This window comes from Dendrobates tinctorius, unplaced genomic scaffold, assembly GCF_039654945.1.
Source record: "Dendrobates tinctorius isolate UK_male_01 unplaced genomic scaffold, ASM3965494v1 ptg000035l, whole genome shotgun sequence".
In the NCBI taxonomy this organism is placed as follows: Eukaryota; Metazoa; Chordata; class Amphibia; order Anura; family Dendrobatidae; genus Dendrobates; species Dendrobates tinctorius.
In genome coordinates this window covers 20,591,620-20,609,471 of record NW_027361703.1, presented here as the reverse complement: position 1 = coordinate 20,609,471, position 17,852 = coordinate 20,591,620, and the positions used below count along the sequence as shown (strand labels likewise).

General features: G+C 38.1%; 1 protein-coding gene across 19 annotated transcripts in view; it reads right to left on the bottom strand.

The window, feature by feature from the left end:
• Positions 1-17,852, bottom strand: part of FOXP2 (forkhead box P2) — a 461,404-nt gene that overhangs the window by 67,633 nt on the left and 375,919 nt on the right. For all 19 annotated transcript variants that reach the window (XM_073573315.1, XM_073573316.1, XM_073573312.1 and 16 more), the window contains 3 exons: positions 9,306-9,393; positions 7,600-7,683; positions 203-404 (listed from right to left, as the gene is read on the bottom strand). In XM_073573315.1, coding sequence (XP_073429416.1) covers positions 203-404; positions 7,600-7,683; positions 9,306-9,393 — 374 coding nt within the window. The remainder of the gene's footprint in view (positions 1-202; positions 405-7,599; positions 7,684-9,305; positions 9,394-17,852) is intronic.

Sequence of the window (17,852 nt, the reverse complement as noted above, 5' to 3'; positions counted from 1 at the left end):
TAAAAAGAAGGTCAAATGTATACAGTGTCATATACAACAAGTGCTCTATGGAAGAGCTAAGACTTTCATAGAGAAACACTTTCTTGACATTGGCAAAAGACGTGATAACTTCACAATTATTTTAAGCTGAAATCGGCAAAGAATAACATGAAATTGGTTTATACACATACCCATATTTACCGCAAAGTAATGATAACGCTACCTGAGGACATAGGAATGTTGTATTTGTCAGAATGTCTTCTTCGAATTGCCCCAACATTGGGTACACTGCCGGGTGTAATAACAGAGGGTCCCTGGGTAAGCGGAGTGACAGGGGCTGTGGGAGTGGTTGGGGTTTGAGGTAAGCTCTGAGGGGATGTGTCTAACATGTTTTTAGACATGGTGACACTAGACACCAGGTTAAGCTGAAAAACACAAATTAGACAAATTAGTACACTAGGTCAAGAACAAATAAAAAAAGGCTCTTATTTCTACTGCATGCAAATAATGCATAAGGAGAAGGAAGTTATTGGGAATATTTATCACCTAACAAGACTAGTTACAAAATTTAATGAGTCTTTAACTAGGAGACCGGACAGTTATTATGTATCATTGAGTCATTCTGTTTCTTTTAGTGAAAAATATAATTTAATCTGAGAATCTAGAAAATTTATTTAAAAAAATCAAAACTAAAAGACCTTCAATAAGTTCATATTCCAACTCTGCCATAGTGTTTGTTCATAGTCCTAAATCTCAGATGAGAAGCTCCAACCAGCTGGAAAATCTTACACTGACCTTTAGTCTCCTTGCTAATTTGGTGGAATGGTAATGACATTACTACATATTCAAACAAAATTGTCTTAATTGCAAATTAGCCGGGGGAGGCTGAAATTTTTCAAATTAAATCTGATTGGAGATGGGGAGAGGGAAATGGTATTTCCTCACTAACAATCATTTGTGGCATGTGTTAACAAATATAATGAAATGTCAAGTTTGCCAATTCCTCTGGAAGGATCATTTTCAATTTGTGATTACAGTGTCACTTATTGCTGATATACCCTGGAAAGTGGGTGTCAGAATAGAGAAAAGGAAAATAGGTGTGAATATATGCAATCTGTTCTAAAATGTGCCCGCCATTTATGCCCATAGAGAACCTCTATTCCTCATTATAACAAAAAAAAATCATCACCTCTACCACACCTCTCTGGCCATAAATAGCATCCAATTAGCAAAACTTAGTAATAGTGAAACACTTGCAATGATTACAACTATAATTTCAATGCTATTCATCAGACATAATGTGCTGGTAATTTGATTCATAGCCCTACTTAACCCTTCCCGTGTCTCCATAGCATGAAGTGTTAAAATATCTAGCTTCATACTGGTAATAATTATTTTCTTGCACCATGTATTAGCCTTCAACCTGAACATAAAAAAAAATTCTGTGCGACAGTATGGAATTTAGCAACACCTGCCCTTTTAAATCCCAAACATTCTTTCTGAGACAAACATATTTTTAATAGGGAGAAATGGTGTGTACAGCATTGATTGATCTTTCTTTGTGGATTTGTTTTACACATTTAGTCAGTGGAGAGATTTGTTAGGGAAACAAAAATTAACATATGCCAGCTAATTGTTCCTCTTTCTTGGGAAGCAGCCAGAAGAAGCACATTAGCAGTCTAATAATAACGACTGGCACCCTGAAGGCATCCCCAAGTGCATCTGTTCCCAATAAACCGCAAACTGTTATTCAGCTCCCACTCAAAGCCAGCAGAGTGAAATGGGAATTCTTTGTTACGTACATAAAAAGGCTGAGATGATATGGCTAAATGCTATGCTTCATACATTTAGAGCACTCACTGTAAGCGCTTGTTCATATCACGTACATGACTCTTTCAAACTAAAGAATGACAGGATGCAGCGCACAATCTACCTGCACACTTAGTATAAGCATACGAATATGTGCCAACATACAGCACTAACTAGGAAAAATATAACACTGGTACACAAAAAAACCATTATACTCATTATACCCCATGTAAAATAGTAAAATGTGCACTGTTACATAAAACTATTTTTTGTACATTTTGAAGAATATTTACACAATAATTCTCTTTTTGATATGGAAATTATATACTTTTTCTTACTTTTACTTCATTGTACACTACTTAACTTTTATATTTCAGAACAAAAAATACTATAGATTTTTAGCTGTCATTTTCCATTATTTTGTATGTGCTGTATCTGCACTAAAATAATTACCCACTGCTGTCATTTCCCGTTCACAGCATTGCTCTGGTCCTCTTCTGCATCATGTGGCCCCAACTCTTTCTTGCCTGCTCACACAGTGAATCGTTAGTTCTTATCTTAACGTAAGTCTATGAAAACCTCATTTAGATTTTCGTAGACTTAAATTGAGAAATTGACTTCTATTTCACATAGAAACACTGTAAGCCGACTGGTCTCAATTGCTGTCACAAGATGGAGAGGACTAGAGTAGCGCTAGATTTGGTAGAAGACAACGAGGCCTTTATGCAGACACGAAAGATACATGAATGATAGGTAATTGAGGGTGCAATAAAAATTGCTGGAGTGGTACTGTAAATAGGGAAATGTCATGCCTACTACTACAGGGCCGAGTGATGGGGTACAGGATGAATAGGTCAAAGTCTTTTGGGCCAAGCAGCATTGAAATTTGCAGTTCTAGTTAGTGCCAATAATACTTGCATCCTGTGATATTAAATGATTTAAGGGAAACTTTGGTCAGTCACTAGGTTAAATATGATAGGTCACCTTCAAAAATGTACATTTGGTAACATTTAAATGGTATTATTCAATTACACGCAATTATTGGAACACACGTACCAGACCATTGTATTATTTCTATCTTCAAATCATTTAAAAATTGTAAGGAACTTTCTAGCATTAAAAACACGATTAATTAGCACACGAGAAATGCTGACTTAGTCTTTTACTGGCTATTCTACCTGTGCATATTTAAAAAAAATCTTAATGATTTCTTAGATAAGTACTTACCATATTCTTGATAAAAATAAACTTTTTTACCCTAAGCATGATGTGAAGCACAGCTAAGTGTGCACATTGTACTACATATTATTGAGCTGCACGTTAAGAGACTGTCTTAATTTCCAAGCCTACAATTCTCCAAGAACTGTCAACTTTTCTTCCTTGATTACCCACCCCTGTACTATCAGCCAAAAATAAAGTCTGCTGAGCGAGGACACTGCATTATTTGCTCCTTATTTTTAAAACACGTTTCATGGACTCCCTTAAGCTGCAGACTGAATGAGAGCATAGCGATATATATTATTTACATTGCTTTACAAGTATTGTATCAATTTATATGGGAATATCAGACAAGAATGAGGACTCCTGCTTCCCACTATTCACATTACAATAAAAAGATTAAAGGCAGAAATATGTCAGACAAATATGCTCAAAATAAGCTGTGGGAAGTTAAATTCCTATATGTATGCAAATGAATATGTTTACAATGTTCCGCTAAGTTATTTTAGCAGCCGGCCATAACAAGCATAACATGTTTGTAGGCATGCAATCATGAACTGATAAAGAAGAATGTATTATTAAGTAAGGAAAAGCATGTAAAAACTAAGATGAACACTTAACCACCTTAGCTCATCTGAATATATTCAAGGTTGGGTGAAACTCATTATTCAGGAATTGCAGCCTTGATAACTTTGATTTTCATCCATCCATAGCATGGCCAAAAGGTACCGTTTAATGAAGTACCATTCAGAGAGTAAATGGGGTCATATAATAGTGTGGTTGCACCTTGTGTTCATGTACTGATAGCTGTTAAGGGGGCAGTGATGAACCAACAGAGCTCATTTCTCCCTGGTAATAAATTCATCCTATTAATATTTATCAAATGTGTGGGCTGTCTCAACTGAGACGGTACACACGAGATCATAAATCTGGTCTATCATATCAATTTTAAGGGCTTTTTGTGCTGTGTAAAATATTTAGATTTTTTGTATAGGCCTTTTCCAACTTCTGTGTTTCTGTGCACTATTGAGACATGTCTGTTTTGTGGGATCTTTAAACTGTGGTTTCGTTTTAAAGCGTTCATCTAAGATTCTGTATTAATTGCTCACCATCAAACACAATTAGCAATTCTTTCATGTGTGGTTTATGTAATGTAATACTTCAATTACATTATTCATTCAGGTTCTGTTTTGGATTATAGGCTGAAAATTCTTTATTAGTGTAGATGTAACCATGCTGCTGGAGTTTTAAAAAATTCACTGATTGAATAATTAATTGGAAAAGAACAAGCTGCAGATTCCTGATGGATTTATGAGACAATTATTCTATCTTGTGATTATCTACATTGTGTTATAGGAAGCTATGAGAAAATTCATTTTATTCAAATGAAATACTAGACTGCAGCAGGGAGTAGCAACACCACCCTTAACTTCATTTAAGAGGAGGGAGGGGTTAATAGTCCAACATAAAAAAATAGCCATTCAGTGTATTCAGAATTACAACAAGTACCGGTAATCATCAGCTCATCATTTACAACTGGTTCTCTGACCATTATATTGTCATTATCTGCTATGTATATACAAGAATGTAGCAAATTAAGATATCACTGAATGTTGGAATTGAACTATGGGCAATATGTGTTTTTTAGACACCTGCATTCAAGACTTTACTGGAAAATATGCACAACAATGTAATGATGCTAAATTAAATTGTATCATTTTCTATATATATTTACCCTACCGTCCAAGTCCTGAAACCAATTGAAAAAAAAAACCATTCTAAAACTTATCAGGCAGAAGCGCTGATCTCCTGCTTAAGTGTATGGACAGCAGTGTACTGGTTCGCAAACTTTCTATCAAGCTCATATACCACTTTGTGAGTAGTTATGCAGGTGCAGGACTTCTTTCAGCTTAATACCAGGCTTCAGAGCATTTAAGTGATCAGTAGGGATTTGATGACTCATAGCCCCACCCAATTACAGGACATGTAAAGAAGGGTGAAGACATTAATGAAAATAATAGTGGAATATTGTGTGCAAGTCCCAGGACACTGACCTGCGGTCCACTATATAAAATATAAAGAAGACAGTCAGCACTCCAAATAAGGTGTACAAGAAAGTGAGGGTACTTTACTGACCTTTCTCAAATGCAATGTTTTGGGGGCAGAAAAAAATAATGTTTATCTACCATATGTTTCGGATTATAAGACGCACCCCAAATAGGAAAAAAACCTTTTTTTTAAATAAAATGATGGCGCTTCTTGTAATCCATGTGTCTTATTGCTTACCGGGGGTGATGGCTGCGGTGAAGCGGGGTCCTATAGTCGCTGCTGGAGGAGGCAAGAGTGGAGCATTGCTGTAGAGAGGGGGTGTTCCGATGTGCGGCACACAGCTACGGGTGTCCAGTGCCACACAGTGTCCCGGTGGTGGTGCCGCGCTGTGTCCCCGGTGGTGGTGCCGCACTGTGTCCTCAGTGGCATTGCCACACTGTCCCCGGTGCTGCGGGGGGCTCTGCTGACATTTTCTGAAAGGCTAGAGCCCCCGGAAGTTCTTCCATGGTATCCTGTGCGGTGGACTCTGGGAAAATGGCCACCAGGAGGCGGTGCATGCACTGATGGAGATTTTGGTGCCAAGATCTCGGGAGATGATATTTCAGCACTGAGCTCTCATCTCCCAAGTTCTTGATGCCAAGATCTCCATCTGCGCATGCGCCGCCTTCTGGTGGCCATTGTCCCCAGAGTCCACCGCACAGGAAACCATGGAAGAACTGCCGGGGGCTCTGGCCTTTCACAAAATGTCGGCAGAGCCCCCCCGCAGCATCGGGGACAAAGCATGGCAATTCAGTATTCATCTATTTATCTATCAATCTATTTATCTAATCTATCTGCTTCTTCACTTTGATTCCTAGTTTCCTTGCTAAGTCTTGTTTGTAACTGGGCCTCTTGCTGGTTTCTGCTTTTGCCTCATTCCCTAACTGCCATGTTCCTGGTTTTAACCAAGAAGCTGTAGGAGAAATTAGCACAAATAGGGTCTTATCCGAGAAACACAGTAAAATGTTATGCTCAGATTAAATTCACCTGTTCAATCTGTTAAAAGGGCATATAATGTAAAGAGTCAGCTGCAGCATATTCTCGGGTCAGCAAGTGACCATCAGACATCAGAAGGTAAAAGGAGTTAGTGGATAATTTCCTAACTGAAGACAGTATTAAGACGTGTATCCCAGTATAGTAAAGTAAGGTGGTGGTTTATTTCAATGCATATCAAAGTACTTCTTCAGAAAAGACCACATGTATAAATAACAATATCATAAGTGATACCCCTGCTGTATCGTTATAGATGTGGTCTTTCCTGAAGAATAAGTAACTCTGTACTTTTAAAACGCTTTGAAATGAACCTTACTTTACTACACTGGGATATACATCTTAATCCTGTCAGCAGCGCTGAAATCATCCACTAATTCCTTTTACCTTCAGATGTTCCTGGTTTTGTTTTCTGACCTGTTCTTTGAATTTGAAAAGGCTTCTCTTTTTCATTGCTTTTCTTAGTTATGACTCCTGGTCCACTTGTTCTCAGGTTGGTCCTCTTGGGTCCTATCTTTGGTTCTGTCTGATTTGACTTCAGTCCATTCCTCTCTGTCCCATCGCTTATCCAACCATATTCCAATCCACTACTCCTGGCTCTGACTACATCTTGCATGGCTATGCTACAGTTTAGACTTCGGCTCTGACTCATGGTTTTGTCTGCCCACACTGCCCAGTCTCTAACCTTTTGGTTGTGTCTGGCCACTACACAATCCAGTCTTGCTGGCTGTCACCCATGGCTTCATCTGATTACACAACAGTTCAGTCCTAGTGGCTCTGAACCTTTTCTTTATCTGACTACTCTTCAGTCCGGTCCTCCTGCTTCTGATTCTCTGGTTCGTCAACTGTTGATCTAGGTATCATTGTACAACAAGGTCTATACCTCTGTGCTGCACATTTACTTTATCTATCTATCTATCTATCTATCTATCTATCTATCTATCCCATATCTATCCCATATCTATCCCATAACTATCTATAAATAACTATTAACACATATTACTACAAAAAAATATTGTTATTATACAGTATATGTAGCGCATAGGAAACATTAAAAAGCTTAAAAAGCACATGTTTAGAAATAAACAAAGCAATTTAATTAAATTGGAAGAAAATTTGAAGTTTGAATCCAAAGACAATTTCTAAATAGATTTTGAATTGCTGTTTTCCTGCATTTCATTCTACTTTCCTGAAAGAGCAGCAGATATTGTGTCGGAATGAGTGAAACTATCACACTTAAATATCTTTCCTGGCTCCGATTTGAAAGTAATGATTTGTGCACTTATAGGTATAGTTTGTTTAGTATCACCTACAGTGTAGATTGGATAGATTGTGTTAAAGATAGCATTACCTTTAGAGAAACATACAATTTGACAAGGTATTGCATTTTACATCCATTTTATTGCAATATTTTTCATCACACTCATTGTTTTCAGACTTTCACAAAATTGTTCATTTTCTTAGTCGGTTATATGTAGAGACCTATTTACTGTTTATAAAGCAATATGCACTTACAGGTTTTGGAGATGGCTTGGGCTCTGAGGGTCGCATGTGCAAGTGGGTCATCATTGCTTGAAGACGTTCACGCTCTTTAGAAAGCTGTTAAGAAGGAGTAAAATCAGAAGCATTTCAGAAAGACCTGCTACAGCTATTTTATCCTAGCGATACATCTTATCATCAAGCATGTCTCCTTGTAATGAATTCAGCACATAAAATGCAGAGTTGCATAATGTAAGAGTGAAGACATGCACTCTCCTAATAGCCACCCATAATAGGCAACTATGATTTTTCTTAAGTGAATGCTTTTAACAACAGACATAATGAATACAATTGTATCCTATGTTATATAAACCATGATCAGATTGGAATAGGATAGATTGTTAGAAATTAATATTTGATTAGTTGCATGGCCTATAATCATTCATTACTTCTTCTTTAGCATCTTTGTGATATTCATTGGAATGAAGTTGGTGGTAGACTAATGCAGAAGTGAATGATTTTAAACATTTTTTCCATGTCTTCTTTTTCCAGTTAACCCCTTTGCAACAGCCACAGGACATATATGGTGGCAGTGTGCCATCACTGCCTGTAGCAGGCTCAAGAGCTAAACCCATGCCATACAGCAATGGTGCCAGCTTGCAAGACTTTAACATGATGTTTATGAGTAGAGTCCATTGGAACTCCACTCAACGCGATGTCTTCAGAAGTCCTCCTTTTCTGCTATAGTATTATCGCTCTAGTTTAACTCCCTGGAAGACCAGTAATTTTACAATACAAGCCAATACTACAGTATTAGTGTATTGTATAAGACATCAAGAGATTGCCAGCTAAGAGGACTAATAAAACATTTCAAAAACCATTTAAAGAAAATCATAAAATATAAAAGATAAATCAAAAACGGTAACTCCACACTGATCCAATAACAGAAAAATTAAAAGCTGCAAATCTCAGAAAATGGCAACACAAATTAAATTTGCTTTTATGAAGTTAGGATTGTTTTGACCAGTAAAATACATGAAAAAACAAAGATGAGTTTGGTATTGTCATAATAATGCTGACCTGGCATATCATGTAGCCAGTTTATTTTAACAGGGCAATGAATGGTGTGAAAAGAAAACCAGGAAAACAATGGCAGAATTGCGTTTTTTGTCTTACCATATCGCCACATTTGGAATTTTTTTCCAGTTTTAAGTACTTTGTATGGAAAATAAAATGAATGGTGTCATTCAAAATTACGTCTTGTCCCATAAAAAACAACTCCCCATATGGATTTGTCAACTGACAAATAAAAAAGTTATGGCTCTTGAAACAAGGGGAGGGAAAAACAAAAAAGCAAAATGGAAAAACCAGCGGTTCTTATAAGGTGTTTCTATCTGTCTTCTATCTATCATTTATGACATATTTATAGGTTTTGAATAGCCATCAATTTATTCCCGATACTATATGCAAAGGCATCATTCTCAGGAATAGATGTGGGTCTCAGATGTAGATTTATAGGACAATTACGGAATTTGTAATCAATTTAGCATTAATGGCCCAGATGTGACAACCATTTTGTTAACATGTCACGTTAATGTATTTAACAAACTTCACACAAAGCCTGAACACAATTTTCTTTCACAAAAACTGAGTAAGAATTTGGCAGCATTTAGTAAATTCCCATTCTGACCATGCCAATCTTTCTGTGTTTTTGTACAAAATTGCTTTGATTGATAGCCAACCTGAATTTCCAGCTGTTGTACCACTTGCATTTGGACTCTGCATTGTGCAGTACTTCGGTCATCCAATGCATGCTCATTGTTAAGGTGCCTAGTTAAGAAAGAAAACACAGATAGTGATGTATTAACACTGTAAATGGTATCACATTTCAAAATAGATATACTGAAAAAATGTACAAAGTCAGGAAACCCCATTAACAAAGATTTGTCTCAGTTGAATATGACACTTGGCAGCACATATGTATGAATGAAATTTAAAACTAATGGTAAAGCCAACAACATTTCAAAGAGGTGGTAACATTTTATAAACTCAAAATATAATTAACATATAGTTAAACACATAATAAAAAATACATAAGCTAATTCAAATTAATTTGAGTAAATGGACATTGTTGTTTATTGGATTCAGTACATACAGACTATATAATGAACAATATGCCATTTGAACATCATACAATTACACTCAAAATGTTAAACTCAGTGTAGTTGCTGCTGTAGTTGTGGTTGATCTCTTATAACAAGTCTTGCACTTACTGTTTGTGTACAGCTATATACATAGTTGCTTAGCACTCTTTAAGAGTATCAGCCCTTTACAATGATCAGACTTTATGACAGATTCTTCATAGTTTGAACCCCTTTACAACCTATGATATATATATACGTCATAGGTCACCTGCCCCTTTTTGCTGCTGGCTCTGGCACTGAGCCCACACCTTTTATGGTACATGACAGCTGATGTGATCACCTGTCATGTGCCCCTAACAGCTTTGGGTGGAATCCCGATCCACCCATGGCTGTTAACATGTTAAATTCCACTGTCAATCTCTGACAGCCTCATTTAACTTGCGCAAACCAAAATAGCTCCGCCCATTGGTTCCCCGTGTCACATGACCGCAGGGCTCCAATAGGTTGGCATGACCTAGGAAACCCCTATGGTTGTCATTGCCAAACTGCTATGAGCGCCGAACCGTAGCCGGTGTTGTTAGCAGATAAGCACTTTTGCTACACATTGCCCTGCTATGTGTAGCAGGAGCGATCAGGTGATCGCAGCTTCAAGTCTCCTAAGGAGACTATTGAAGCATGTAAAAAGTAAAAAAAAGTTTTAAAAAATATAAATTGAAATCATCTGCATTTTGCCACATTCAAAATAAAACATTAATTAAAAAATAAAAAATACACATACATACAACTTAGCAAACAAAATGCCAAAACTGCTAAAACCATCCCAAAACATGTTTCCATAAAAAAGAAAATGTTTTATATGTAGTGTGTTTCATTCTGCACTCTATAGTTTAAAGTGATCTGACTTTTGTTTAGATGGATTGTCTGGATTGATCAAGTACTTTAATAAATACTGAGATAACAGAGGTGGTGCCCTATTTAGGATTTCCTTTCTATAGTCTTCATCCCAACCCTAACCCACCTCTTCAACCTGTCACTAACAACTGGTGTTTTCCCCTCAAGCTTTAAACATGCCTCAATCACACCTATCCTCAAAAAGCCCTCTCTTGACCAATCCTCTGTATCTAGCTATCGCCCTATATCACTTCGCCCCTATGCCTCAAAACTACTGGAACAACACTTCCATCTTGAACTGTCCTCCCACCTCTCTTCTTGCTCCCTCCTTCACCGACTACAATCTGGCTTCCGGCCACACAACTCCACTGAAACTGCCCTAATTAAGGTCACCAATGACCTACTAGTCGCCAAGGCCAAGTGACACTACTCTGTCCTCCTCCTCCTGGACCTGTCCTCTGCCTTTGAGACAGTGGACCATTCCCTATTACTACAGACCCTCCATCTCTTGGTATCACTGACTTGGCCTTATCTTCTTGGATTGCGTCATACCTAACAGACCGGACATTCAGCGTCTCCCACTCGCACACCACCTCCTCACCGCTCCCCCTATCTGTCGGAGTCCCGCAAGGTTCAGTCCTAGGGCCCCTGCTCTTCTCCATTTACACCTTCGGCCTCAGACAGCTCATAGAATCTCACGGCTTTCAGTATCACTTCTATGCTGATGACACACAGATCTACATCTCTGGACCAGATATCACCTCCCTACTAAACAGAATCCCACAATGTCTGTCTGCTATTTCATCATTCTTCTCCACTAGATTTCTAAAACTTAATATGGACAAAACAGAATTAATCATCTTTCCCCATCTCACGTGACCCCCCAATGGACCTATCCATTAAAGTAAACGGCTGCCCACTCTCTCCAGTCCCACAAGCTCGCTGCCTCGGTGTTATCCTTGACACCAATCTCTCTTTCAAACCACATATCCAAGCCCTTTCCACTTCCTGCCGACTTCAACTCAAAAATATTTCACGAATCCGTACATTCCTCAACCAAGAATCAGCAAAAATCCTAGTCCATGCCCTCATAATCTCCCACCTTGACTACTGCAACCTCCTGCTCTGTGGCCTCCCCTCTAACACTCTCGCACTACTCCAATCTTATCTAAACTCTGCTGCCCGACTAATCCACCTGTCCCCCCGCTATTCCCCGGCCTCTCCCCTCTGTCAATCCCTGCACTGGCTCCCCATTACCCAAAGACTCCAGTTTAAAACCCTAACCATGACATACAAAGCCATCCACAACATGAGTCCTCCATACATCTGTGACCTCGTCTCCCAGTACTTACCTGCACGAAACCTCCGATCTGGAACTCTCTAACACAACATATCAGACTCTCGCCTACCATGGAAACCTTCAAAAAGAACCTGAAGACCTTCCTCTTCCAACAAGCCTACAACCTGCAGTAACCACTGATCCACCAAACTGCTGCACGACCTGCTCTACCCTTGCCTACTGTATCCTCACCCATCCCTTGTAGATTGTGAGCCCTCGTGGGCAGGGTCCTCTCTCATCCTGTACCAGTCATGACATGTTTTGTTTAAGATTACTGTACTTGTATGTATTATGTATACCCCTCCTCACATGTAAAGCGCCATGGAATAAATGGCGCTATAGTAATAAATAATAATAATAATATAGTCAAATTGTAAAGAGACTACACATAGAGGCTGATTTATTAAGACTGTAATAGTGCATGCCCGTCTTAATGAAGCTTTTTGTGGAGTACAATGTGCCAAATTTATTAAGAAGCACACAAGAAATTTGGTACATTTTCTGATAGGCATGCGCCTCTATGCTCCTCGTCAGACATGCTACTGCAGTCAGTGACTGTAGTAGCTTTTCCTTTATACAAAATTCAGGCATTTTTTATTAATTAGATGGAAAGGCATGGACACACCCGGGGTCCTCCCAGTTCTGCCTATTTTGCCATAGCTGCTTCAAAATGATGTGAAAACCTCAAAAGTTGCAATTTCAAATTTTCTACACCAGTTTTCTGGTAAAAAGCATTCCTATAGTGTGTCTTTTTCTTGAGCACCCTTGACATGCACATCTATGCTTTGAATTTACATTTGGTGCTACTACAAGGAAATTGAGATACTGCAGATGGGTGCCCCCCATTTTATTCAAGTGCCAGCAGTGGGACAATTTATAATCAACCTATTGTGGGAAACCACTCTAATATAATCCATTTCAGAAGTGTAAAGCTCCTTTTAAAATTTGAACACAGTACTGTATAAGTGAAAATATGGCTACTGCAGTAAGTGGCATAAGTCGTCTTGGTGATCATTTCTCAATGGTACATCTAACATATGTAAGCTCTTGTGCTCTTGTACTCCAGACTTATTAGTCACATGATAGTATAGAACTCAAGGGAAAAATTAAACCAGTTTCTTCAAAAAGCATTCCATGATGGACCACCAATGAATATGAAAACTAAAGTGTTGTTAGGCTAAACAAATGACACTGCAATGGTGGGGTGTACAAATTAGGTTTAATTTTATAGCAACTCCTGATCAATAATGCATTAACTTTGAAATTATTTAAAACGTATGCATGAATATTTTTACCTTATTATGTTGAAAAAGTGGATTAACTAATGACACATTGGAATTCTGAATATATACAAATAAATATATTAAACATTGCTCTCTTTTTTGCTGATTTAAATGTCCTGCTAAAATGTAATAAAAATAGGACGGAGGGGTCTTTTTTCCTCTTGACGAAGGGGTGTTGAACATATTTTATATAATTTTAAAATGTGAATTTGAATTAAAATTAGATTCTTAAGCACAAAATGTGTGAGTCTTAAACATAAGGATATTAGTGCTGATTACAGAAGAGTCTTTTGCATATATTGTGTCCTTCTTATTTTATAATCGGCCCTTTTAATGCATGCTGCACTGCATTTGAAAATAGGAGTTAATACTCATTGCTCTGGTAACATATCTATTCCCACACACGAGAGATAAAGGCACTAATGCTCACTTGCAGATTAAACAGAAGAAAGGTACAGAAAAGACCAAATGTGTTATTTTGACTGCAAAGGCTAATATCAAACTATATTCGGAACAAGACATGTCAATGAGCATGTATATAACACAATATGGTAAAAAAAAAGCAATTAGCGTGCCCTGTCTGTACAAAAATGGCTTAAAACGTATTTATATTTTAGCGACCTGCTCTTGTCATATGTTTAGAGAACAAAAAAAATGTTTGCATTTAACTGCTCAAGTCTTCGTATCCAGTTTATCTGCACTGCTTTCATTAGAATAGAGAGACTGTAGAGTATAATAATAGTCGGTAAGGTTTTGTCTTGATTGAATTTTTCAGAAGAATACAAAAGAACCTTGCCATTAAAATAGTCCTTTATTCTCCCGCATGAAGGCGAAAGGTTTTTAAAGTGTTGTGATGTTCAGTAATGAGCCTCTATCTAAATTATCATTGGTGACAAACTCACAAAGCACTTTTCGAGGACACATAGTTATGAAATGCCAGAGCTGCCACTTTCTTTCTTGTAATTATAGGCTAGCTTGCAGCCCTTCAATGATCATTTATAGAACAGCCTCCAGTGGATTACCGAGAACTTGAAAAACACATACATACCTCTGCCACATCTCCCTTCTCCGTGCTTTGCTATTGTTTACTAGTGATATGTAAAATAATAGAGCCTATTCATTCCCCTACTTAATTATGCCAATCAAAGTGCAGCAATGGCAAAGGATACAAATGAAATGCAGGAAGATTAAGTAAATAGGGTCGGCATTAACATAAAATTATAAATTTATATTCTTAAAACTATTTCATGTCAAAAATATTCTCTTTTATGTCTTTCTATCTGTCTCAGGTATAACATATTGCTGTTAAAATATTCTCTATGATTTATAAATCAAGGATAAGATAATATTGAAAAATGAGGATTTCAGAATTTTCTGAGCAACTACCTAATTGCTGTTTCAAAATGCATATGCAAGGGGACATTTCATTAATCATTTAATCATGTACCTCGCAGGAAGTTATAACTAATGTTGCACATACCCTTTTCGTATGAATGCTCCATAATGCTATCTTATGTATTTGATATATAGCATATGTCATAAATTATGCTGTTTCAAGGAGACTAAATAGGTTGTTATCCTTCAAGATGCTTATTACAAAAAACGTTATCAATTTCTTTTTTTTTTTTTCTATTGCTAGCTCTATTTCAGTTTTTCATGAGCCACCAATAATGCTCTCACGGAATGGCAAAGGTCTGTAAATTACCCATGCAATCACTAACACCATTTCACAGACCTGTTCTATTTCTGCTGGTCTGCTAACAAGACGATTACACACAAATTACTGAATGTCTATGAAATATTTAAATGCATTCTACTCTACTCTGCATTAATAAGCGCAAAGCAAGCTATGGAATTCTGGTTAGATCCACTCCCTAATGTCCCCTAATGAGCCTCTTACTGTGACTGCAGTTCAAACAGAAAGGTGAAGAAAAAATGCAAAGGGTTCCTTCAGAAAGGCAGCTTGAACAAACAGTGTGTGAGCCAGTTCTAATTTATGGGTCACTTTATAGGTATATTGATTTTTGTTTTGAAAATGGAATAAATGATGTGGTTGACTGGCATTCTTTAAAAACTGCATGAGACTGAGCGGGGTCTTAGCCTCATGTACACAGTGTGTAAATGTGAAGCCTTTTCTTTCAGCAGATATTTAATAAGAAGTTAACTACAAAACACAACAGCACCTAGGAGAATCTGTGAGTGGCATATACAACATCAGAAAAACTGAATGGTTTAGCTCAGTATACTGGGCAGGATTTAAATCCATTTTTTGATCCATAGAAGTAATTTCAATTTAGACAAGACTGATAGTGAGATATTTCTACTAATATCTATTTTAGTTCAACTGATGGCCACATATTCTCCTGGGATTTATACTCCCTGATTTTCCATAGATATTTGTGTTTTTTTCTGATTTATAGAGATCATGTATAACAATTAAAATATATACTGAATTTTTCCGAGTTCCACCTAATAGAGTTGGGTGAATTTAATCAAGTGGAATTGTATTCTGTTCAAATTTAACAGTATGCAGATTTTTTATAATTTGCTTGGTGCCAATTCAGCAAAATAGGGGCTGACTGGTCAGCATTTTGCAAAATTATAGAGCTGGTAAAATGTTAAAACATAAATAAATAAGGCAACACTTGATTATTTGTTCCATATCATCCTCAGCGCTGCCTGCTGAAGCTCTGGACCTTTTCATGCTAGATTGGGACGTGTATATGCAGGGATGTCATGGGTCTAGTCATGGCCTGAATTCCCAGTCAATAGTGTGCAGGGTAAAGGGGACTTTATACATAGCGATATCGCTAGCAATATCGCTAAAGCGACACCGATTTTGTGACACAGCAGTGATATTGCTAGCGATATCGCTACATGTGATACTTACCTCCGACCGGCTCCCCCGCTGGCTATCGCTGATCGCGCGAGATCGGCCTGGTCCATTTCTCGTCGTCGACTTCCTGCTGGCGCCGACGAGCGAGCCATGGACGCAGGCGGAAGACGGTCACGCTCGCCGCGTCTGAAAGGTGAGTACGACCGCCGACCGCTGCTGCATCGCTAGTGAGATCTGCCTGTTTGGCAGCTCACTATCGACCATTTAGCGATGCACCAGCGATCCCGACCAGGTCGTATCGCGGTCAGGATTGCTGGTGCATCGCTAAATGCAAAGGGCCTAAAGGTTGTAATATTTCAACGCAAATTGTGACATCAAGATTGTGCGACCTATTGACATGCATGTGCAGGGATGGTCCGGGTCTAGTCATACCCTGAAGTCCTGGCCTAAAGTGCAAGGCACAAGGTCGCGATGTCAAGACATCCTGACTGGCGCCTCGACTTTATGAAGTACATGCACAGGGATGTCCCAGGTCTAGTAGCAGTCTGAAATCCCTGCCAAGTGTTAAGATGCTAAGGATATCAGCACATGCCAGTGGTAAGAAGGAATGAGGATTGTACGCAGAGCAGTAAGCAGCAAAGTTGAGCAGCAAGATCAGTATTAGTTGGTTTTTCTACTACATCTTACGTTTAGAATGGATAATATGGGACATTCAATTCGGAGAGAATAAATTCACTGCAAACTCCTATTTCCCAATAAAATCAGCATAATTTGACAAATTTGAGTCTCATCAGATCTACTTATCTTTCCTGCCTGTATAAGGGGCCATATCTCCCTACAGGATGGTAAAAGGATTATCCAGACATGTCAAGAGTCACTCACACATTTTTACAACCTGCATACCTGCCAAGGTGCGTTCGCCATCAGCATGCATGTGTCTTATTTATTAGAATGTGAAATGTGTTTGTCAATTCAGATGAATAGGTATTAAGCTGACTCACCAAAAACCTTTTTCTCAATGGTGTAGTTACATGAGGTGCAAAGTCTGGGAGTTGCTAAGGGCACCTCTGCCACATAAGAGGACACCGGTATAAAATATTTTTTTTGCAGGTGGATGATGGAGGTGTGGGATTAAGTGCCTAAACACTGACGGACATATCATGTTTGCAACCTGTGCAGCCTCATGGGGCCCAAGAGGTCAGGGGGCCCATTTCCACCTCCAAAGCAGCAGGAATTGTGCATTATGATGAGCTTTTGAGCAGCAAAGTGACTATATATCATTCTTTCACAGGGGCCCTCTTGCGTCTGTGTCTGCAAGTGTGCCTAAATGTATGTACAATTATGAAGTGTGTATTTTATGCTTTCAAAAGACACGAAAAAATGGGCTTACACATCCATTTTAGTAGTTATTGGAAACTAATTTCAATAACGACTGGACTACCCTGAAATACATTACTGAAGAATCATGAAAAACATATTTTCTTAACTGGTTAATTATGTTTGCTACTTGCTAAAAACATTGGCCCAATAGCTATTGTGCCAACATTGATCTCTTCTGCTAGCATTGTATTAGCTGCATATTGTTACTTTGATGAGATAACCACTTGCAAACCTATCTAGCAAACAAGCGATGTATACATCTATATAAACAGACTTCACATACAACACTTCACGAGAAGCTCTAAAGGTCTAAATATGAAATATGGTCCACAATTACTATGTGCAAACTAGTGAAAGGAGTTCTTTCTCTAACTGATTTAAATGGCTTGTTTCAGTGACGGAAATGGCCTCTTTAC